The following is a 23,298-nucleotide window of genomic DNA, read 5'->3' as shown; positions in this document are numbered from 1 at the left end:
TGAGAGATCATTGATGTTGTTATTCCTGTGGTTCTCTTGTCAGTTTACCTCTTTGTTAGTTCAGTTCAATTCACTTCAGTTTTATTTATAAAGCACCAAATCACAACAGATGTCATCTCAAGGCAAATATGTTGTCCAATTCATTGTAACATAAAATCATAATCCAATGACATGAATTTGCTTCTAAATTAGTCCAATTCATACAGAGCCAATAAAAAGACGAAAAAAAAGTAGCCCAACAAAGGAAACCAACTGATTGCATCCAAACTTCTCTTTGATCCAATCCCCTGTCCTGAACATGCACAAGGCCACTGTGGAGAGGAAAAACTCTCTTTTAACAGGAAGAAACCTCCATCAGAACCAGAACCAGGAGGGACGGTCATCTGCCTCGACCAGCTGGGGGTTGAGAGGACAGGAAAGAGGGGACAACAAGCACTATAACACCAGACCAGGGACACCTGCTGAGAAAGAGAAACACAAGTTAAATACAACAATAATGTCACATGTACATGGAGAGTAAAGAGAGCAGAGGGAGGAGAGGTGCATCATGGGAGGTCCCCCAGCAGTCTGGGCATATAGCAGCATAACTATGGGATGTTTCAGGGTCATCTGAGCCATCCCTAACTATAAGCTTTATCAGAAAAGGAAGTTTTAATCCTAATCTTAAAGGTAAAGAGGGTGTCTGCTTCCTGAAGCCACACTGGCAGCTGGTTCCACAGAGAGGGGCCTGATAGCTGAAGGCTCTGCCTCCCATTCTGCTTTTAGAAACTCTGGGAATCACAAGTAAACCTGCAGTCTGGGAGCAAAGTGCTTTAAGATATGTTGTTAGTGATTAAGAGCTTTATATGTTTAAATCCTGGTCTGGATCCATTGAATGGATGCTAAAACTGGAGAAATATCTCTTGCCGTCAGCACACTTGATGCATGATTTTGGATTAGCCGGAGGCTTTTCGGAGATTTATTGGAACATCCTGATTTAAAATAAATAAATAAAAGGCACAGCAGATTTATTTATACAGCACAATTCAACAACAAGTCGATTTAAAGTGCTTTACAAAACTTGAAATGTAATAAAACAAAATGAATCAGCACAATAAAAAGTTAATAAAATAAAATAAATCTGATGTCTTAAAATTCCATTAAAAGTAGACCTGCAGTTCTCTGGGAGCCTGTTCCACATGTGGTGCATAAAAACTGAAAGCAGCTTGTCCTTTTTTTTACTTTTTACTTCAGAGATGGAAAGAAAAACTCAAGATGATCTCTGAAAGCTGGAAGGTTCATAACCCATCAGCTCTCTGATGGACAGGAAGCCAGTGTGGGGACCTCAGGATGGAGGGATATGGTCCACTTTTCTGGTGTCATTGAGAACTCGAGCAGCAGCGTTCTGAACCAGCTGACCAGGAAACACACTGTTACAGCCATAAATGCATGGAGCAGCTTCTCTGAATCACTCTGACACAGAGTGCATACAGACTGAAGTTGAGCTCTGGTGTTTAACCGTTCTTCTTTTGCTCCAAATACGACTACTTTGGTTCTGTCTTCGTTTAAGTGAAGGACATTCTGGATCATCCAGTTTTTCAAGACACCAACACCAAGCAGCCAGACTTTCTGTACTCTTTAAAGTGATCTTCAGCAATAGTTCTCCAGGTTTTCTGAAGCTCTTTCAGTTTTTCTTTGGACATTGGCTGCTTTTTCACTCATTTTCAGTCCAGTTCTTGTACCTGACCATTTTCAGAGGAATATGTTTTTTCTTTGTAAAGCCACTTAACTCTGACCTATGAATCATTCAAGCAGAAAAAAAGGCTCCTAACTCAAGGGATGAACCAGTGTTGTGTCGACACATAACAGAGAAATTAGCAAAGAAGCCATTTTAAATTGTATCTTTAGGCTCTTTGCTACTAGCAGCCTGTCACAAAGACACATCATTTGTTTCCATTTCTTTAGTTGCATCTATGAAAAACACCAAAGATAACACAGTTTGACAGACAGAAAATATATAGCATATCTCAGCATGGTGTGCTGTGTGTCCTTAAAACATTTGAAGAAACTGGACAAGTGGAGCACAAAAGAAGAAGCGTCAGACCTAAAAAAAACTATCTACAGCAGATGAACAGCATCTGAAAGTGATGTCCTAAAGAAAGAGGAAAAATTCCAGCAAAGACCTGACACAGGACCTGAGAGATGCATCTGGACCTTCAGCTGATCCATCTACTGTTGGCCCAAGCCTCATCAGAAATGGTCTCCATGGAAGGGTGGCTGTCAAGAAGCCATTCTTAAGGAAGGGAAACAGGGAGAAAAGGCTGAGCTATGCCAAATGACACAAGAAGTGGACTGAAAATCAGTGGCAGCAGGTCTTATGGAGGGATGAATCCTCCCCAGAGCCCGGACCTCAACATTACTGAAGCAGTGTGGGATCATCCTGACAGAGAACAGAACAAAAGACAGCCAACATCCAAAGAAGAGCTTTGGGATGTCCTTCAAGAAGCCCGGAGAACTATTCCTGAAGACTCCTTAAAGAAATGACAGAAAGCTTCTCTAAGAGGGTTCAGACTGTGTTGGAGAATAAAGCTGCTCAGAGTAAATATTCACTTTAAGCTCCTTAGAACTGTACAAACTCTGTTTTTACCTTTTCTCACTCAGCATTGTCCTTTGGAAATATTTTAGTCTGAAAACAGAAATGTGTAACAACAGCTTTTACTGCATTAACAAGAACTTTCTGACAGGTGGAGGTTATCAACAACTGAAGAGAAAACTCCACCCAGCAGATATTCACAGATTTTCTTCAGAGGTAAATGAACTTTAACTAAAAGGATCACAGAGAAGTGGAAATATCCTGCTGATATATACTGAATCTATATTAATGTTTGTACGTTAGATGAGGGGTTGTTTCAACATTGTTGCTCACCTCGATATTTCCCCATTAACATGAACTAAAGTGGTTTTTCATGTGAAGGTGTCGACGGCAAAAGACTGATCATAAATGTGGGAGAGGAGCTGCATCATGCTGACTAAACCAGCTGACTAATACTAAACAGAAATGTGAGCTATTTGAATCAAAGGTGTCTTTAATACCAGCTGCAAGTAAAGGATGCAGCAGTGAGAACGTGTTCACTGGCTTGTAAAAGACAAAAACAGTTTGTATCAGTAAGTTACTGCAAATATGAGCGGCTGAGTTCATTTTTATATATGAAATATGTAGGGAATCTGCAGAAATAAATCCACAGGAGCAACTTTTTACTTATTTACTTATCTACTTATTTTATTTTTCGACTTTTTATTAACTTGGAGTCTTTGAAAAAGATGACGGCAATATTTGAGAGGCAACTGCAGGGTAACGGTTTATAGATCAGTGATTTTTAATGGAGAGAAACATGGAACATGGAACCTGCCGCTTTCACGTGCAAACAGGCGGAAACGTTTGTTAGTTAACCACAAGATGGCGCAATAATCTTACAGTCCAATGTTTCTCGCAGATTGAAGTGGTTCAGATTTGCTGTAATATCCAGAAAACTACCTGTTTGATTTCTCTAACAGTCACTAGACTTTTTTTTGGAAAAACACTGAAGCCAAATAACGGCTGCGGTCTTATTGTAGTAAAAAAAAATAAAAAAAGTCTTAAATTATGATTGAATTATTCAGACAGTAAAACCACAACATCCAGTTTTTTGTCATGAAGGTTTTTACTCTATTTGTTATCTTTATTATTTTCTGTTTTAACTTTCAATTACATCGCTCAAAATGCGTCAGTTATGTGACACTAGACATTAAAAATCCTAACATGTGAATTAAGTTGGGGAGGTAAAATACCTCATTCAGTGCACAGAAAAGTTAGAATTTCGACGTAAACTGAATTAAGGCTAAAAGTTTAAATAGGAGGATGTCTAAAGTGCTGCTCCGTGCATGTGATTTTCTTTATTTCATATTTATGAGGTGAAATCTTGACATTTTCCTCCTAAAGCGCCCGCGTGAAGCTTTGAAACGTCCAATGAGTCCATGAGAAAATATGAAATCTGTTTTCTTTGCAGTTGTTGGACAAACAGGAAGTTGGTTTTATTAAACAAGCATTGTTTATTGAATAACTGACGATGAGGCAGGTAACACAGAGATGAGTTTTACACAGAAGGCAACCGAGTATAAGCAGGACAGGCAGGCATATGATACTTTTTCAATAAACGGTGACATTTCATGTCAACCGGCGCAAGTTCCTTTTAGTTTGTCTTCCTCGGCAGGGTTCATCTATAGGCTCAAGTCATCATAGGAGTAATATGGCTCCTCCACTGAGCGGACAGAGATTTTGAAGTGGCGGCGCAGAAAGCCTCCGTATCTCTTGTCCCACTTTAGGTTGTTCAACTTTGGCCGGACCCTCCGCATGAAGCCCCCGTAGCGCTTCTGTAGCTCCTCGGGCTCCTCTGTCTCCTGGCTCTCCTGCTCTGTGGAGCTACTCCGCTTTGACTTGGGGCCGAATTTGCGTAAAAAGCCGCCGTAACGTTTAACATAACTGTGGAGCATCTGGTCCTCTGCGGCGTCGTCTGAGTCCTGCGGCGCGGCCGCATCTCTCACCTCCAGCCGCTTCAAGAAGTCCTCGTATTTCTTGGGCAGCGCTCCGGCCTTCAGGATGAAGTTGTCGCGCCACGGAGAGGATGTGAAGATTTTGTTCTTGTTCTTGTCGATTCTCTTGATAAAGCCGCCGTAGCGTTTGACCAGGTCTGCCTGCTGGCTCTCCTGCGCCTCCGCCGCCTCGTCCTCGGTGAAGTCCGCCAGCCGCGCAGCCTGGCCGCAGCTCTCCAGCTCGCCCTCACATTCCGCACTGCACGACTGCAGAACACAGAGACAAGAGTGTGAACTGACATCTGCGGGCTGTCAACACATGCATGTGCAAAAGGCACCTTAACACATTTGTCGTTTGCTGATATTTAAAGTCTCGGTGCCTGCGCCCTGCTTGTGCTGAGCATTTAAAGATTAAGAGAAAGATTCTTCCCACAAACATTTCAAAATCATTTTTCTGAATATTTACCATAACACATTATTCATTTCATATTAAGGTAAAGTCAGGAAGTTTTTGGGACTTTTGGTTTATCTTTACTCACCAAGTAAAAGTTAGACGTCATCCTAAATTCAGTTTTAGTTTCTTTGGTCAAATTTGAACACAAAAGCGCAGTTAAAGTCCAGCAGCATTTATTTTTCCTTTTGTCTTAGCGTAAAGTTGCTCTTACCAAGCTGCTGAATGCGGCGTCGGGGCGAAGCATTTGTTGCGCGCATTTCTGACACTGTGATGAACAATCTGCGTGGATGGAGGGCGGCAAGCTCAGCATCAGCACCAGGACATACCACTCCATGCTTCACCAGATTAGATATATTCTCCTGTACGGATGGGAAAAAAATCACTCACTTCTTGAAACGATTCTCATTTTATTCTAAATGAAAACACTCTGTTGTACTGCAAGTGTAGAGCTGTGTGCGCTGCGTCATAGCGCATCGTCGCCAACTCTTTCTTTCTTTAATCTCTTAATAAATCACCTACCAATAGGATAAACAAGCGGTTCAAATTAAAGTCTAATTGATATTCTTGAAGTATAAAGTGCAGAGTTGGTACCTCAAGAGTTGGACAGATATTTCCAGCTGTGTTAAGACTCGCAGAGGCGCATCTACCATTTACCAACTCGCTGTCCTCCGTCCAATACTTCTGCGCCGCTCGTCGCCTTTTTTAACGGCGAGCCTTGGCTGTGTCATAAGAGCAGCTTTTATTAACGGACCAATAGGAGGGAGAAGTACTGCATAAACAATCCCACCGCCTTCCTGCTTCAGGAGTTTTTTAACAACGCCCACACAAGAAGGTATGGAAGCGGCAGTGCATTCTGCACATCATCATCGTGAAGCCATCTCTGGGGTGTCTGGATCAAACCTCGAGCGATAAATCAGGCAGAAGGGCTTTTTGATTTCAGTGAGACTGAGGGAAAGTAAAGCTTACCTACAAGACTGTATCTGATCCAGATGTCATAATGGTGCTTTTTATTGGAAACTGCTGGAAGTAAGGCAGAGAACTGACCCTGATACGGCTCCATACCAACCAAGTCACTGCACTCTTGATCATTCTGTGAGGCTTTTTGTCTCAGCACCCCGGATAAGATTTTACAATTAATTTATCATTACAGTTGTGATCAGTCACACAACTCATAACTATTCTGATGTTAATGACATTTTGTAATCTCTCAATTTGAACCTAAATATGCTGTTACCGACCAAGCTTTCAGTTTAGGGAAGGAAAGGTGACCGTGTGCATAACCAGGTGTGTTACAGATACTGTACAAAGTGAATGCAAATGAGAGGGATGCAGCAGAGCACAATCTGGCTGCAGCTACGAAATCCATGCTGACATAGGAGAAATTAGAGTCCTCACAAATGTCCAGAATGTGTAGTGATTTCTTCTTCCTCCTGTATTTAACAGCTGGCAAACACCTTGGTGCATGAGGGCAAGTTCTTACTCAAACAGTTCAGCCTACTAAAATCAACATAAAGTGAAACCTTTAGTACTCAATACCTGAGGTAAACATAGTGAAAGTTTGTATTTCATTGGAAGATGCTGTGGTGGATAATTGCTATGAAACCGTGTATTTAAAACCCAATAATGGTCCTTTACTAATCCTAACTAAGCATTTTACTTCCTGAATGAGACATTATCAGTCCCAACTGATAATGCCAATTATTCTTCTGTGGCGGTAAGTGACGCACCAGCTTCGGCAAAAATAAACGGTAACAAGGAAACATCATTCTGTTGTGCTGGCTTGTCATCATGTAGCACAAACAATGTAAGAGAATCTGAGGGGGAGGGTAACCTCACTTTCAAGAGTGCGACTTGTGTTTAAGTCCAACCTCTATGTGGCTGTTTTTGACTTCTGTAGCTCTACTGTTGTATTAATTTGTTATGTTTTGAAAATCAATGGTAAAGGGTAGAGATTAAAGTGAGCCAACAAAGGGTCAGGCATTAAAAGGACTTTGTTAAGGAATAGCAGTCCGGGAACCTGGGGATTAAAAGTACTTGGTTAAAGTTTAGGGATTAAAGTGAGCAATCAAAAGTATTGGTTGGAATTATGTGATAAAAGTATTTGGTTGAGATTAGACAATACAAGTATCTAGTTAAGTTTAGAACATCATATGTAGCTGCAAAGATGAACAAAAATATAATTTTTTTGTGTGTAAAAAGCTTCATCAATATGTTTCCTGCCACTTTCATGTTAGCAGTTCTGGAAAGCCTGCAGGCCCAAGAGTGAAGCAAGAAATGATTGTAAATAAGGAAGTGGATAATGCTTTGTGAAAGGTGGTCCTGTATCTTTACTGCATCCTTCATGCAGCAGCTAGTCACCTGTTCATTAATCCAGTCCCAGATCAGGATGTAGATTTAGTTTTTTCACTCATTGTGGACATTCATTGTCTCGGCCTGTCCTCGTGTTCTCCAAAGTAAGAAAAACTGAGGAAAAAAAAGTGATTTCAGACCCGACTTGAGAACTTCAAATGAAGCCACAACTTTTATATGTGCACTGAAGACGTGGCTGACATATGTCCCACATTCATTCAGGGTACTTTGACGGTTGCCATTAATCATGGTTTTTATTTGATGCACCGTGTTGTTGCTTGTAGTGGTGACAGAACCAGGACAGTTTTATAGATTTATCCATATGTGTTGCTCTGATAGATAATACACTTCTTGCATGTTTCATAAGTTTTGTTTACCTGCTCTGCCTTGGCAGGTTTGTTGGTGATTCATACTCTTTCATTTTGAACAAAATGTCTAATAGATTTTATATTGCTTGATGTTTTTGTTATCGCTAAACCTGATTCTGTAATTCTGCCGAACTTTGTCTCCGACCTGCATGGAGAGCTTTTTTTTTTGGTCCTCATTGCCCTCTTTGCTCGGTGGTGTATCAGACACTGAGGCCTTTCACATCAGATGAGTGCATACTCAGATCATGTGACACTTGGATAACACACAGGTCGACTAAATTAAACAAATGCACTTCTAAAGGTTACTTCTAAAGGTAACTGGCAGCACCAGATGTTCATTTAGATGTTCAAATCAAAGGTGAATACTTTTATTTTGTTGAGTTCTCAGCAACTTTAAGTTCACATCACTAATTTGGACGGCTTTATGCAAGGTCCATTACATAAGATTCCAACAAAATAGGGACGACACTAAGGTAGGAGAATGATTTTTTAAGGCAATGGGAATCTGTGGTGATGCTTCCTAACATGAAGTCATAGCTCATCAATGCTTTGATTTATCAAAACCAAAGGTAGTACTTTAACTTGGAACATTATTTAGCACCACGCTAAACTGCATTTCCCATCTTTTTTTCTTTTTTGATATTTGTTTCCACAGAGGTTCCAGGGCTGAGACGTCTCAACTTGTCATGTCAGTCTAATCGTTGCGACAGAAAGTAGCACCAAACTAAAAAGCTGGAGTTTCAGTTTTTGTGTGTTGAAGCAAACTGAAACCTGCAGCAAAGCCACTAAGCAGGAAGTGAGGTCATACTTCACTTATGTTTCACGTATTGATACTAAACTTGGTGTTTGGACTCCTGCGGTTGTCCAAAAAGCTTTGAATCATTTGATTGCCATCTTGGGGGGCATCAAAGTGACACTTTTTGTGTGTAAAATAACCTTCTCATTAATGACAATGGATCTGAGGTTTTATAAATAATTTTAAACTTCCCGGGGGAGATTTGATTCTTCACAATGAACTCAAAAAAGATACTCAAGCACAAATCGTACAGTCTTTATAACAATAAATACAGACTGTAATGTTCTAAGATCAAGCTATTCATCATTAGAATCAATTTATTGTGTGAGGCTTCCTTTGATACCAATTCATCAACTTTTCCCATCTTTGAAATTGGAGATTAATGTCCATAAATCTGCAGGGATGCTGACGTTGGGGGATGATTGTTGTCAAACCAAGATTTGATCTCATCTTTCCCTTGGCAACCAGGGAGTAAACAAAGTTAGATGCAGCAGTGAATTCTCCAGGAAAGTAATTCAGTTCTAAATGGTGTAATTTTTTATAACGATGGGAAATCTTTGGTGAGGAGCTCTACATTGTGTGGAGACCATCTTGAGACTCAGGGACCCCAAAGGTGAAGAAAATTGTTTGAAAATTAGTTTCCATTAGTCTAATTTCTTAGGCCAGCTGCAAACATGTGTGGATGCATTTTAATAGGTTGTCTGCTGCGGACTTTATCTGACTAACTTTTAGATCGTTTAACAATTTCTCCGCATGTTGCACAATTCGACACTTTGCAAGATAATGATTTTTTTTCTTCTCATCATTGTTTTCAAAAAGAAATGAAGAGAAATGATTTGGGAGGAAAACGTCAACTTAAATCTGGTGTAAATGCTATGTAAATCCCATTTCATTTCAAGGCTGAGGCAGGGAGAGCAGAGAGGCCTCCCCATTTCCAGCGATCTTTTCCAGATCCTTCTGGGGATTATCTGCTGCTCCCAGACCAAACGGGAGATATTATCCCTCCAGCTTGTTCTGGGTCACCCCTGGAGCCTCTACCCAGGCTTCATCATTATCAGGCGATGTTGCCTGAGTAAAAGTAATTTCTAATGTTGCATTGTCAGAGGATTCATCCCTCCATAAGACCTGTTGCCACTGATTTTCAGTCCACTCCTTGAGTCATTTGGCATAGCTCAGCCTTTTCTCCCTGTTTCCCTTCCTTAAGAATGGCTTCTTGACAGCCACCCTTCCATGGAGACCATTTCTGATGAGGCTTGGGCCAACAGTAGATGGATCAGCTGAAGGTCCAGATGCATCTCTCAGGTCCTGTGTCAGGTCTTTGCTGATTTTTTTTCCTCTATCTTAAGGACATCACTTTCAGATACTGTTCATCTGCTGCAGATAGTTTTTTTTAGGTCTGACACTTTTGTCCTATTTCAGCTAATAGCTCTTTGGTATTTACCTTGTTGCTGCAAAAAACCTATTTTCTGTCTGTCAAACTGTGTTATCCTTGGTGTTTTTCATAGATGCAACTAAAGAAATGGGAACGTGTCTTAGTAATAAGCTCTCTGACAGAATAGTTACTATGGTTACCATGGCAGGTTTCATGTGAACAGACTGAATGCTGTGTTAGATTACTGTAAAGTTATAGTTCACGTACAAGGAAAAATGACCATATAAGGACCCTTAGTAGTTATAAAGTAAGGGACATTTCAAATTGAACTTCCCCCATGAGTGTCTTTGGTAAAATATGGAAACTAAATATGAGGTTGCAAAACTGCAGGATATGCTAACACTTTTACACATCTTTCAGCTTATCATTATTAGTCTTTCATATGTGAAGGGTTCAACACTGTTATTTCTCAACATAAAGTTTAAGAATAATTTGGGAATTTAATCAGTATGATGTATGTAATACTAAAAGATTCAGAGGCAATCTTCTTGATTGGGACAAAGCTTAACCAATATTACAAACCTCATATCCAGAAAAGTTGGGAAGTTTCAGTAGAAATTCAAATCTGTTACCTAATTAATTTGAGCATTTGACACAAAGTACAAAGAAATTGTCTTTAGTATCTAATCTAGAATTTGCAACAACCTAAAGTGGCAACATGATAATAATAAAAAACTTGGGATAGAGGCAAAGAAAAACAAAGTTTATAAAATAGTTAATAGTTAGTAAATTCTCCAACCAGCAGATTATCTGGTGACAGGTAAGAGTGTCAGGATTGGGTATAAAAGGAACATCCAACAAAGGTTTCGTCTTTCCAACAAGGATGGGTCATGGCTCACCACTTTGTGCCAAACTCCATCACAGAATCATCAATGAGTTCAACAAATATTTTTCAGAGTAAGATTGTGAAGAACTTTGGTCTTTCAGCATCGGCAGAGCAGAATATTGTGAAAAGATTCTAGGGAAATCTCAGTGTGGAAAGGCCAAGGACAGAAACCACTGTTGGAAAACCTTGGAGCCCTCAGGCAGCACTGCATTAGAAACCGTCACGCCACCATCATCAATACAGCCACATGGGCTCAGGGCGGATCAATTCCTCCTCTCGCCACTCAAAAAAGATTGGTGAACTGGAGGGGTGGTAGTCCACCTGTGTGTGTTCAACAGGTGCCAACATGGATGGGTTAAATGCAGAGGACAAATTTTGTGTGTTTCCTTGCATGACAATAAAATCTGATCTTAATCTTAATGAGAAAGAGCATCCAGGCTGTTATTAGAGAAAGGTGAAAAAGCTAGTCCATACAACCATACATTGCACCAGTCTACATCTGTCTCCTTTTGAAAACAAATGGAGCATCATGAAGAGGAAAATTGGACAACGACAAGCACGGACTGTTGAGCATCTGAAATCTTGGATTCAGCAAAAATAAACACAGATTCCTCTGAAAAACTGCAACAATTAGTATCCTCAGTTCCCAAAGCATTAAAAAGTGTCATTTATAGGAAGCTGATGGGAAACAGGACTCTGGAACAACTTTTACTGAGTGCGTTGACGCATCAGATTCTACATATTTATTTTCTAAATGCAAAGTAGTTGGTCAGTGAAGACAAAATAATGTTTTTGGACTGAACAAATTATCGATTTGAGATGTAAATGTTGATAATTACAATTTTTTTTTAAGAAAACGTAAACTAAAAATATGAACATTTTAAGATATAATGGAGTAGATAACAGAAAATTAAAGAAACAAATGTGAGAAAAAAATAGAATATAGTCATTTGTCTAAATTAAGATTTTTAGAGCATGTGCGCAGCATATGCTGGTAACACAGTGACAAGATGCGTTTTCTTTAATCATGCATAAATAAGATGAAGAAGCTACTTAATGTGTTATTCTTGTTTGTGTCCCTCAAAGAGGGCTCGACTGTTAAGTGTTCGAGTAACACATTATCTCATTTGTAATGAGTTTCAATTCCAAAAGGTTCCTAAGCAACCTGGAGTGGGATTTCTCTCTGTGTCCCTCCTTTTTTCTATCGTATACGTTATGATCTGCTGCTCATTGTAGCGTTGACTGAAACACTGCGTGACTGGAGTGGCTGCTGTTTGTTTTCACCGACGGCTCTTATATGTGCGTGCTAAGGTTTCATCATTTGACAGAACAACTCTGCATCATTTACCTCTAATGTGCTGGGAGAGGTCCAACACAATGGAATACATATGGAAGCGTCATTTCTCCGTTTGCACCCGATAATTAGTTTTATATGTATATATATATATATACACATATTCAGGCATATACTGTATAGTGAGGATAGTTATTAGTCTCCGCACAAAAATTCCACAAATTTACTAAAATAGGACACTAAATGAACAAGAAGAGTAAAAACAGGAAAATTACATATGGAATGACTACAGAAAAACCAAAAATGATGATAACACTTTTATTTTATACTTATTTTACTATTTCATTATCAAGTCAAATCAGTCATTCTGACATGTGGAGGTCAGTAACTTATTTTGATGACGCTGGTGGGCAAATTGAAGTCCAGATGTAGTAAATGTTCGCCAGAGGCTGTGCTGAGTTGTTGGCAGTGGCAGAGCTGGAGGTGAGGTGGCGTGGAGCAGGGCATGGCAGCTTTGACCTGGATCTGACACATGAGGACAAAATTAATACAAACCTCAAGATAAATAAGGATAATAATGCAACTAGCGACTGATGAGTTGCGTGGCTATCTCGACTGGCTGATATATGGCAGGGGAAAGCTTTCCTTGTCTCAACAAGGACAATTTATGAAATATTGCAAAATAGTTTAAATCGCCTGGTTTGGAGGGAATAAACTGGGGCGGTATCAGCTACGTTCCACATGGCAACAATAAACAGAGCAGTGTTTGCTAATCAGAGACAAAACTGACAAAGAAAATCTGACTTCCTGTTTGCATTTTCTTCTGTCAAAGTTGGAAATTCTAAGCTACAACTTCCATTTGTTATCGAATGCAGCATCAGCAGACACATACGAGCACAATATTGGAACTAGTGGGCCATTTCGTTCCGCCGTTTGAAAATTTTAACTTCAACTTTTCATGAAATATGAACACTACAGACTTGTCACATGTCACACCATAAACAGTGTACGATAACAGCGCGCTGCATCAGCAGAAACAGGTCATCATGCAATGTTTGAGCTGCCAGAGCACGCTAATGCTAGCTCCTGGCGCTAACTTCCATAGCTCATCATTGTGATTTAAAAAAATGAACTCTTTAACCCCGTGAAGTCTAAGCAGTTTGCATGTGATTTTTCTGTTCCTGCTCCATTTCAATCTGACGAGGTTTCACTTTTCACTTCACCTTTATGGAAACAGCAGACTTTCAGTTGCATTTAGCAGTGCAGATTTTATTTATCTATTAATTTATCTATCAATTAATTAGCTAACCATTCATTTATTACAGTATCTTGTTAGTAATTGATTATTTTGGTTAAATGACACATGCAGAGTGGAGAAACCCAACTGCGAGCAACAAAGACCATCTACAACTGAATATGTGCCTTTTTTCTTTGTTTTTGTCTTTCATCCCTTTCTAAAAAACATACTTATATAAATGTGCTTTTATCTAATCTTTTCATGGCGTGGATAATTAAGTCAATTGCATTTTTCATTTTAGCTCATAATACGGTCATTTTAATTGAATTCTGTTTTTTATTTCCGCTGCCTTGAACCACTTAGAAACTGTTTCGAAAGAAGCTGTGTGAATAAAATGTATTATTATTATTAGGATAAACTCAGGTTGTTTACTGCACCTCTGGGCTACTAATTATTGTTGATGTTCTAGCGGTTCTAACACTGCATCTGAAACTAATAAAAGCAAACATTTAATGCTTTCTCTTTGAAACAACTGATGTATTAGTCAAACTGAACCTCAAGCATTGTTTGTCATCTTTAGCGGTAGAGTTAGCAACAAGCCCACACCAGAGCAGCCATTTGTGTTTTTTAAATGAGGTGTCATATTTGGGCTGAGCAGAGCCTGAAAGACTGCCCTTGATAAACAAGTGTGACTCAGGTCCAGAAAAAAAGCAAACACTTGTTTTGTGTGCCATTAAATGTCTGAGGATGTGAAAACGTGACCTGGAGCACAGTGAAAGGCAAAGGCAGAGAAACAAAGGGTAAGATTAGATTAGCCCAGTTTGAAAGTTATAAATATGTTGTTTTTTTTCCCATGTAAATTTGAAGCTGCCTTGTCAATGCTTTATTATGAACAAATGAGCAAATCACTTTGGTCTAAAAGTTCCCATAGCAACAACCCCATAGAAAACTTGAACCACTACAAATCTTAATTATAAACGATTATAAGTGGATCTGGTCAGCGTCTTTTTGAGCATCACAAATCATGTCTACGACTGTAGTTAACAACTGCTCATCAGTGAGGTTAAACGTGAACGCAAAAAGGAAGCAGTGTTTAAATACTGACTAAAAACAAAGACATTTAAGTACATTCATGTAAAAATAAACCTTCATAAAGGTAATTCTACATCAGTGCTAGATGCAGCTTGTTCTGAAAACCCAAAATAGTAAAATTATGAGTCCAAACAAAACGCAGCAAAACAAAAATAAAGAAACAACTCAGAGGAATATTGAAGTTCAGGAGGTCATTTAGAAACTCTATTGTGACTGTATTCCCAAAGCTTAAGTAAACACATACTAATAATGGCATTATATTTGAGCATATATATTTTATTATCAGTATTTCTCACATAAAGAAATATTTCAAGTTCAATTACATAGCACTACAGACTACATTCACAACTGTTAAAATTTTTGCTAAACTAGAATCTCTTCTAATATTTCAATTTATTAACCTGGCAGGATGCCTTGATGTTAATCTGCCATAAGATTATGCCTTTAAAACTTAATGATTAACAAATGATTGCCTATATTTAACAAACATGTATATTTAGTAATGACCACAGAAAAACTGATGGGAGTGGACAGTTCTGAGGGAGCAGGAGAAATGAGAATATAGAAAAATCTATTGAAAATATCTTTATGATAAAATTTGTTTGATCTGATCAAACCTTAGACTACAGATTTTATCTCAACTACATTCAGATTTCAGTTTTTATGGTTTAGCACCATTGATCTCACATGAGAAATCTGATTATTAAGTCATTAACCTTTAGGAGTCAATAAGATAAATGTCACTTATTGCTGTATCTGCCTTTATAATCACCTTTTAAAGTACTTCATAACCTGATACCCCATGTGTTGCACATGAAAATGTGCAGAATAACATCTTTTACACAAAAAAACTATCTAAATTGATGTAAAAGTTATTTTTATGCGTGATTTAAATGCTGAAATTAATAAAACATGCAACGCCCTGCAGACACCAAAGGATTAAAGCCCAATGTGTTGTAATAACAAGAAAACTTATTTCATAGTCAACTATTACTGTAGCTTCAATCAGACATTCAATTTCTGTTAAAACTAGTTATTTTAGAAAATTAAAACACATGAATATGAAACTTCCAGGACCAGAATTTCTTGCTTAATTTCTTTAAAAGCCTCCAGATGATGACCACAACTCCAGACAGATGAATGTAGAAGATTTAAAACGAAAAATCTAAGGCATACAATTGCCATCTGTAAAGATGTAAAGTAAATCTGTTCCAGAGTTAGTTTTGTTTCTCTGTGGTTTTAACAGACTCTGAACTGCATATTTACCACCCCTGAATAAAATATGTTGCAATATACTCTTTCTCTTATTACACGTTATTAAAATAAAGAAGGATGTATGTCTCCAGTCCAGTCCAGAGTTAACATGAGGCCACTGGATGCAATAAATGAGCCTAAAGCTAATTAAAGATAACTTAACTGGGTGAGTTAACAGTGGATACAGAGTACAGAGTAGAGACAAACTCATCCCTGACATTTGAAATGATTCTTTACTCACCACCTTTAAATGAGATATTTTGGGTTTTTGGTGTCTACATCAGTCATATCTCTCTGGGCAACAACCACATAAAACATCAGCTTCCGGTCCAACAAACCAAATAAGAAACTGATGTTTCTGCTCACCTCCTGAAGGACATGGCTGTGTTTGTTTCTGCTGTTTGTTTTTTTCAATAAATGATTAATCCACTCCTTAGGCTTTTCAAATTCACTCACATACATACATACACACACACACACAGTATTTAGGACTGGGGTGATTATTTCTTATTTTCTATTATCAAGAGCTGGTGTTTTAGTGTGACTTACATGTCAAATAACCTGAACTATCTTCACATGACTACTTCTTAATCCTGGACAGATGCATGTGGAACAAAAGGCTGGAAAAAATCAGTGATTTTAAAAAGAGCTGAAGGAACATGCTGCAACGTATTGGGTTAAACAATAAAGGGTAACATAATTGGGAATTAAAAGAGCACCTTAGAGAGGCAGAGTCTCTCAGAAGTAAAGCTGGAGAGACGCCCAGCAATCTGTAAAAAACTGTCTACAAATTGTGGAGCAATTTCAGACTTTGAATATTCCATCATCTAAAGAACATAAAATTATCCAAAAATTCAGAGAATCTGGAGCCCGTCAGCCAGCTCTGCATTAAAAACAGACCCGATTCTGTCCTGGAAATCACTGCATGGACTCAGGAACACTTCCAGACAGTGGCGTGCAATTGTGGCCCAATTGTTGAAAAACGCATACTAAAGTGGCCAAAACGTATGTTAAACTACCTGGGAGCCAAAACGCGTGCTAAAGTGCCCTCTACAGTGGTGAGGACGTGCTATATGTGCCCCCCCCTTTTTTTTTTTCTTTTCCGCCCCAGCCCTTCAAAAAGTCTGTGCACACCACTGCTTCCAGAAATCATTGTCTGTGAACACAGGTCATTGTAACATCCACAGATGCAGGTTAAAGCTCTATCATGCAGAGAAGAAGCCATATGTGAACATGTTCAAGAAAAACAGTGTCATCTTCTCTGGACCAAAGTGTCTATGGACCACACACGGCATCTATTCCAACAGCACAGCTTCGTAGTAGAAGAGTCCGGGTGCTGGACTGACCTTCCTGCAGTCCAGACCTTTAACCACCTGAAAACATTTAAAATACAACAAAGAAAACCCAGGACTGCTGAGCAGCTAGAATCCTATATCCAATAACCACAACAGTTGTGGTTACGGCTTAAGCTAGGTTATAGTTTAGAATATTAGCGTGAGTGTTTGGGTTTAAGAAAAAGTGGGGAAAAGTGACCACATACTGGCTGGGAAATATACTCTGATTCAACACCCTAGACTTATTAGTGGAGGGTTTTGGAGCTGTTTGCATCCAGAAGAGAAATATGTGCAAATGCTGTAGCACAGAAAGTGTTTTTTGTTTAAATTCATTACAAAACTTCCTCTGAAATCTGAAAAAAATTACCATAACTTATTTATTATTGGTTTTAATGGTTAAGCAGGTGTAAAAAGATTTGTTGGGGGATATTCAGCAGAATAAGTGGACAAAGCTACCATGATTTACGTTTGTAAATGTCTGGTTTCAAGCCTCAAGTTCAGAACTCTGCTTTTATCGAGTTAAAACTTAACTTCAGACATTAACTGGTGAATTTGGTGATGTTTTTAGGTATTCATGGGGCTGAATCATAAATCTGCCTTTAATCCAGTGAGTTGGATGCATGTTCTTAGGTAGGAAAGTGGAAAAAAATCAAACTTTAATCAAAGCTTTATTCTTGTTAGTGATGCTAGACTTTGATAGAATGTCGTTCCTCCACCAGCGTGAGAAGCCAAATCAAACGTCACGAGTAATAAAAGTGAAGAGTCTCGATAAGAGGAAGGTTTAGAAAGCTTGGACTTATTCCTTTAACAGACATTCTTTCTATCTTCTGTTCAGTAGCAGGGAAATAAAAAAGGACAACAGAAAATGCAGCAACAATCTGTTACAGTCGATGGGCAGACAGCATACTCAGGTAAGACAAACGAAGGCAGACTCTATTCACATCAGTCATTTTGTATTTTTGTCACTGCAGTTTATGTTCTTCCAGATGCAAATTTAAAAAAAAAATGTATAGAATATTTAAGCAGAATTTTCTATGCAGTTGGAATTTAGTTTGTCAGGGACACTGAAAACAAAGCTTAAAGGAGACGTTATGCTGTTTTTGTCTCAACTTGATTCCATTTCCTTCGGTCTTAATGAAATGCCTGACGTGCTTTGGTCAAAATACCAAAGAGAAATGCAGCACAACATCTCCCATTTTAGCACTGTCCTTGCAGCAGTGTTAATAGCGGCTGATTTTAGCAGGTGGAGACGTACGAGTGGACCTTTCCATAAGATCTTTCAACGTATTTTGAGATATGTCGCACAGAGCTACAAATTACACTCAATAACCCTCGAAGCACGTTTTTGATATGTAAGAGTTCATGAACTACATTGTCTGATAGCTCACACTGGCTCACAGCAAACTTGTGTACATGCTTATAGATGCTGTGTTTAAAAGCAGATAACAACCTGATTACAATGAAAATGTTACGTTTCTCAGTTCTTGATCGAATAAAACATCGGACAAAACACTAGAAGAGTGTTATTAGCTAACTATATAACTGCTGCTGAGAACAAAAGAGCAAGAGCAAAGAGATGATGAACCACCTCCGTGGTACAGAGAATGCAGCATGATTTGAACCGATGGGAGGTGATAAAGATGCTTCGGCTGGATATTTCTGCTCTGAGCTGGTACTTTGGCATAACAGGAGCCCGCTGATGTTCTCTATTCAGCTCTGTTAGAGGAGTCTGACAGCAGCCTGGTGACTTCACTGTAGTGAAAAATACAAATAGATAAAAAGACACACTAAGAATTTGTTGGACCACCTTTAACTTTGATTACAGCCAGGGGCATAGCCTTAATTTCAAAAGTGAGAGGGACAGAGGGGAGGGGCGGTCTGCTCAGAAGTAATATGATTTCTACCAAATTATGGTGTTTAAAGAAAGAAAAACAATCAATCAAAAAGAGCTGATAACTTGAGAAAAGATAACCTTCTGCATGTTAAAAGTCAGCCATATCCTTTGAATACTGTATTTCCTGAGCCTGCTATCATTTCTCTCCATAAATTGAACTGCCTCTGCCTCCTTGTCTTGACCCTTGTTGAGGGCTGCCTGCTCTTTGTGTTGCAAAAAAGTTTAATATGTGCAAAAAGATAGAGGAACTCAGAGCACAAACTAATCAGTGACTCTGTTTCTAGCATTAAACCAGCAAGCTAACGCCTTATCTAACCGCGGTATTAATAACTGCATGCTCGTTAATGGCATCGAATTAATTTGACATAATTTAGCTAATGTTATTAAAAAAAACAGATTCTCACTCTAAGCATGGTGTCTGTGGTGGCGAACCCATGTGTGAAAACACTTAATCATGCACCCTGAACCACTCTTGGAAACTGTCTGTGCCATCAGGGAAGTAAAAATTTAGCAATGGGAAAACCCAGTCATTCAGTCATTCACTCTTACCCCGATGCTTCCATCACTCCTGAACAGAGTAAAATCTGGACTCAAACCATATAAACTTTTTTCCATTGCTTCAGTCCAGTCTTCATACCCTCAATTCTTTATTAACCTCACTGATAATTGGTCTAAAGACTTCACAGCTATTTCGTCCAAATATGCACATTATGTGTAGAAATGCTCTAACTGTTGATTTTCTTCTGTTCAGTCTCATCAAACATTGAAGTTATCTCCAGTCGAGATCACATATCTTCCTGAAAGATGGATCGTTCACCTCTATGTTTTAATCAGACAACTTAGTTTTAGTTGTCTTGTTTGCTTGATGCACACAAATAATTTGTCCCTTCTGAAACAGAGAAACATCTTTTCCATGGTTGTTTAAGGAAAATAAAGCTCCTCTCTGCATCACTTTGGGCTAAATAACGTGTTGCCAGCAGAAACATATTAATCTCTGAAGTACTCTGATCAATTATCGGATTTAATTCCAGGCCTTGACACCAATACGCTGCTAAATCTTCCCACAGCTTAGTTGTTTGCCGTTTCTACGGTTGTCTGAAATATTTTTAAATCTAAATCTTTTTTACTACAAATATCTGTGTTGCATCAGCAGACTTCAGAGTAGTTTCTTTGCTCTAAACTGTGAGATGACCTAATTCCAGTTTTATTTGAATTTCTAAGAATTTATTTATTGATATATCATTCGATTTATTTTTGTGTGAAAAACACAGCGCTACATTTATAATTTAGTGAGACGTTATTGATTCTCACCCCTAAAGAAAGTAGAAATCTAGGACAAAAACATCTCAACCTTGTCGCTCTTACACTTTGAGAGTTTCTCCCTCATACACACAGCATGTAATGATGTGTGCAGCCCCGGGTTTTATAAACGCTCCCCTCTCTTCTGTTTGAGCAGCCTTGTTTGCATTTACATTCCCCAGTAACCTGGAGACACCTGCATCTCATCCAGTCCACAAGCTCACTACTCCCACATGCTGTTGCTCTTACACACACACACACATCACACACTCAAGCCTGGCGTTATCTTCCATGTTATGGTTTACAGCACAATTACACATAGTTATCTTGTGTTGTTTGTCTTGTGCTCAATGAGCATTAAATAACAACATTTACATCCCATTTCTTTGCCCTTATTCAGCAGCGAGCTCCTGTATGTCTGCAAACACACAATCGTCGTGACAGAGTGGCCGATAAAGTGTTTGAAAAGTAACCTGCGACCTCTCCCCAGGCTTTTCCATGCATCATCGACATCATCATCATCATCTAACACATACACACATATATATGAACACAGCGCCCCCGTCCCCTCCCACCCACTAACTCCTTGGTGACGCCTCACACCTCCACCAATGAAAAAGATCTGTTATGAGACAAAAGTGAGGTGAGTGCACAAGCGACAACAACACCGCCAACCTGAGCTCAGCACCATATCTGGTGTGAAGGTGACTATAGCAGCCGTTAAGAGAAGCTGCCATCACGACCATAAATAAACCGTCTTGATGGGTGGAAGATCACTTTATACATTTTCACCTCTTTTCAATGAGACAAAGTGAATCATGAGGTGGTGACTATGGCGACGAGTGGTGAAATATCAAAAACAAAAGACAGTTTAACTTTAATTTACGTCACCCTCTATTTGCACGCAGCTAATGACGTTATGAAAGAGTTTTTAGACTTATCAGAGTTGATGGTGTTCGTATCGGCTGCATTTATTAGGCAATGTGAGTCAGAACAGAGCCGTAGTGAATGAGTGTTTGAATGAAAGGCAGCTCAAAGTGAAGGTGCTGCAAAGAAAGGCAACCTTTACTGATTAAATGTGCTTGAATAGGCAGCCTTGATGCTGATAATGCCGATGGTGGACACTGACAGAATTTTATGAAAAATTACAGTCTCTCAACAGACAGCAGATCAACTCTGAAAATGACCTCTTGGGGATTAAAATGTTTGATTTAAAGAAGGTACCACAGAACAAAAAAATTTATTCTGTGATTCGTTTAAATAGTTGTTCAGTTGCGTGAGAACAAACGTAAACTTGTTCCATTCTGAACGCCTTAATATCAGGACAGGATGAAAGATCATCTGGTCCATATCAGGTCTCCAAATGAGGTCAATCCAACCTCAGATGAACAACAGCACACGACATATTACACTGAGTCATTATTTACTGAACAAAAACAGAGAAAACATGGAAGCAGTGTGTGAAAAACTAAGTGAACCCATGATCCAACAGCTTGTAGAAGCACCTTTAGCAGCAATAAGTTGAAATAATGTTTTTCTGTATGACGTTATCTCTCACATGGTTGTGGAGGAAGTTTGTCCCACTCTTCTTTCCAACGTTGCTTCAGTTCATTGAGGTTTGCAGCAGTGGTTTATGCACAGCTCTCTTAAGGTCCCACCACAGCATTTCAGTCAGGTTGAGGTCTGGGCTTTGACTGGACCATTGCAACACCTTGATTATTTTCTTTTTCAGACATTCTGTTGTACATTTGGTGCTGTGTTTGGGATCATTGTCCTGTTGATGACCCAGTTTCAGCCAAGCTTTAGCTGTCGGACAGATGGTGTCACATTTGACTCTAGAATACTTTGGTATACGGAGGAGTTCATGGTGGACTCAATGACTGCAAGGTGCCCAGGTCCTGTGGCTGCAGAACAAGCCCAGGTCATCAGCCCTCCACCACCGTGCTTGACAGTTGGTATGAGGTGTTTGTGCTGATATGCTGCGATTGGTTTTCTCCAAACATGCTGCTGTATATTATGACCAAACATCATCTCCACTTTGGTCTGGTCTGTCCAAAGGACATTGTTACAGAAATCCTGCGGTTTGCTCAGATGCAGCTTTACAAACCTAAGCTATGCTGCCATGTTCTTTTTAGAGAGACAAGGCTTTCTCCTGCAACCCTTCCAAACTAGCCATACGTGTTCATTCTGTTTCTAATCGTGCTGCCATGAACTTTAACATTTAACATGCTAACTGAGGCCTGTAGAGTCTGAGATGTAGCGCCAATAAACCTTTACTAAATTAGAGGGTAAGTAGCAGCCAGGTGTTGCTGATCAATTCACTGATTAATTGATCATCAGTGTGAGCACCTCTATAAAAGTTCTGTCATTTTGCTGGTCTGGAGCATTCAGCATTCAGACAAACACAGCTGGCCAAACTACTCTGTCACTATAATGCAGCACAGGACCAGAAGAAAGATAAGAAAAAAAAAAGACTAAAGTCTTTGAACTAAAACATGTAGCATTAAAATCTACTTTTTATTAGTTTTACCATCGTGAATAACTGATGACGTACAAGAAGCATGTGACATTTTCTGAAGCTTCAACTGCAGAGACGGGGAAAAAAAGTAGAATGATGACGAAACTGTAAAGTTCCATAGTAACACTGTAGCAGTGCTGTTGCTGTTCAAGCTCTGACAGCTGATATTTAGATAAAATCCTCTTCTTCTGCAGTCATGTAATACCGCCAACTGCAGAATTAGCACCAACATTTCCATCTATAATGATGGTAGATCGGTATTTTAATTTATTTTCCGCACTGTTACTTGCACAGGTGATTATTTGGTTTGTTTGGCACTAGAGGATGGTTACAAGCCTGAATTAGTGAAATAAGCGCTGCAGCAATTAATTAAGTAAGTAATTGTGGAAATCAAGGGGCTCAGACGAGAGACATGAATGCCTTTTGTATGAGAATTCTATGCAGGAAATGGCTGAAGGCAATGATTGGCTGAAGTCTGGAACCTATAAATATCAACAAATAATATGTTTCCTTCGCTTTGGTGCTTTATCAGGCCCAAATTCTAGCTGTATTCAATTGTTTGCAAATCATTCTGTCTTCAGTTTTGTCTTCAGGGAGTGAAAT

The 23,298-nt window shown here is 39.1% G+C and overlaps 1 protein-coding gene across 1 annotated transcript; it reads right to left on the bottom strand.

Moving 5' to 3' along the window:
- Positions 1 to 3,894: 3,894 nt before the first annotated feature.
- pdyn (prodynorphin) lies at positions 3,895 to 5,670 on the bottom strand. Its single transcript, XM_072367218.1, has 3 exons — positions 5,594 to 5,670; positions 5,214 to 5,361; positions 3,895 to 4,815 (listed from the first exon to the last, which is right to left on the bottom strand). The coding sequence occupies exons 2-3, from the start codon at positions 5,334 to 5,336 to the stop codon at positions 4,237 to 4,239; spliced, it is 702 nt and encodes a 233-aa protein (XP_072223319.1). The 5' UTR covers positions 5,337 to 5,361; positions 5,594 to 5,670; the 3' UTR covers positions 3,895 to 4,236.
- Between the last annotated feature and the right edge of the window lie 17,628 nt (positions 5,671 to 23,298).

The sequence above is a fragment of the Leuresthes tenuis genome, unplaced genomic scaffold (genome assembly GCF_036924035.1).
Source record: "Leuresthes tenuis unplaced genomic scaffold, fLeuTen1.0.hap1 SCAF_16, whole genome shotgun sequence".
NCBI lineage: Eukaryota > Metazoa > Chordata > Actinopteri > Atheriniformes > Atherinopsidae > Leuresthes > Leuresthes tenuis.
This window is presented reverse-complemented; position numbering and strand designations above follow the sequence as displayed.

What these genes read in the sequence shown, in the direction of transcription:
- pdyn (XM_072367218.1), bottom strand. Translation starts at nt 5,336, where the DNA reads ATGGAGTGGTATGTCCTGGTGCTGATGCTGAGCTTGCCGCCCTCCATC. An exon ending in ACGCCGCATTCAGCAGCTTG is followed by an intron (nt 4,816 to 5,213) that starts GTAAGAGCAACT and finishes TGTGTTCTGCAG; the next exon opens with TCGTGCAGTGCGGAATGTGA.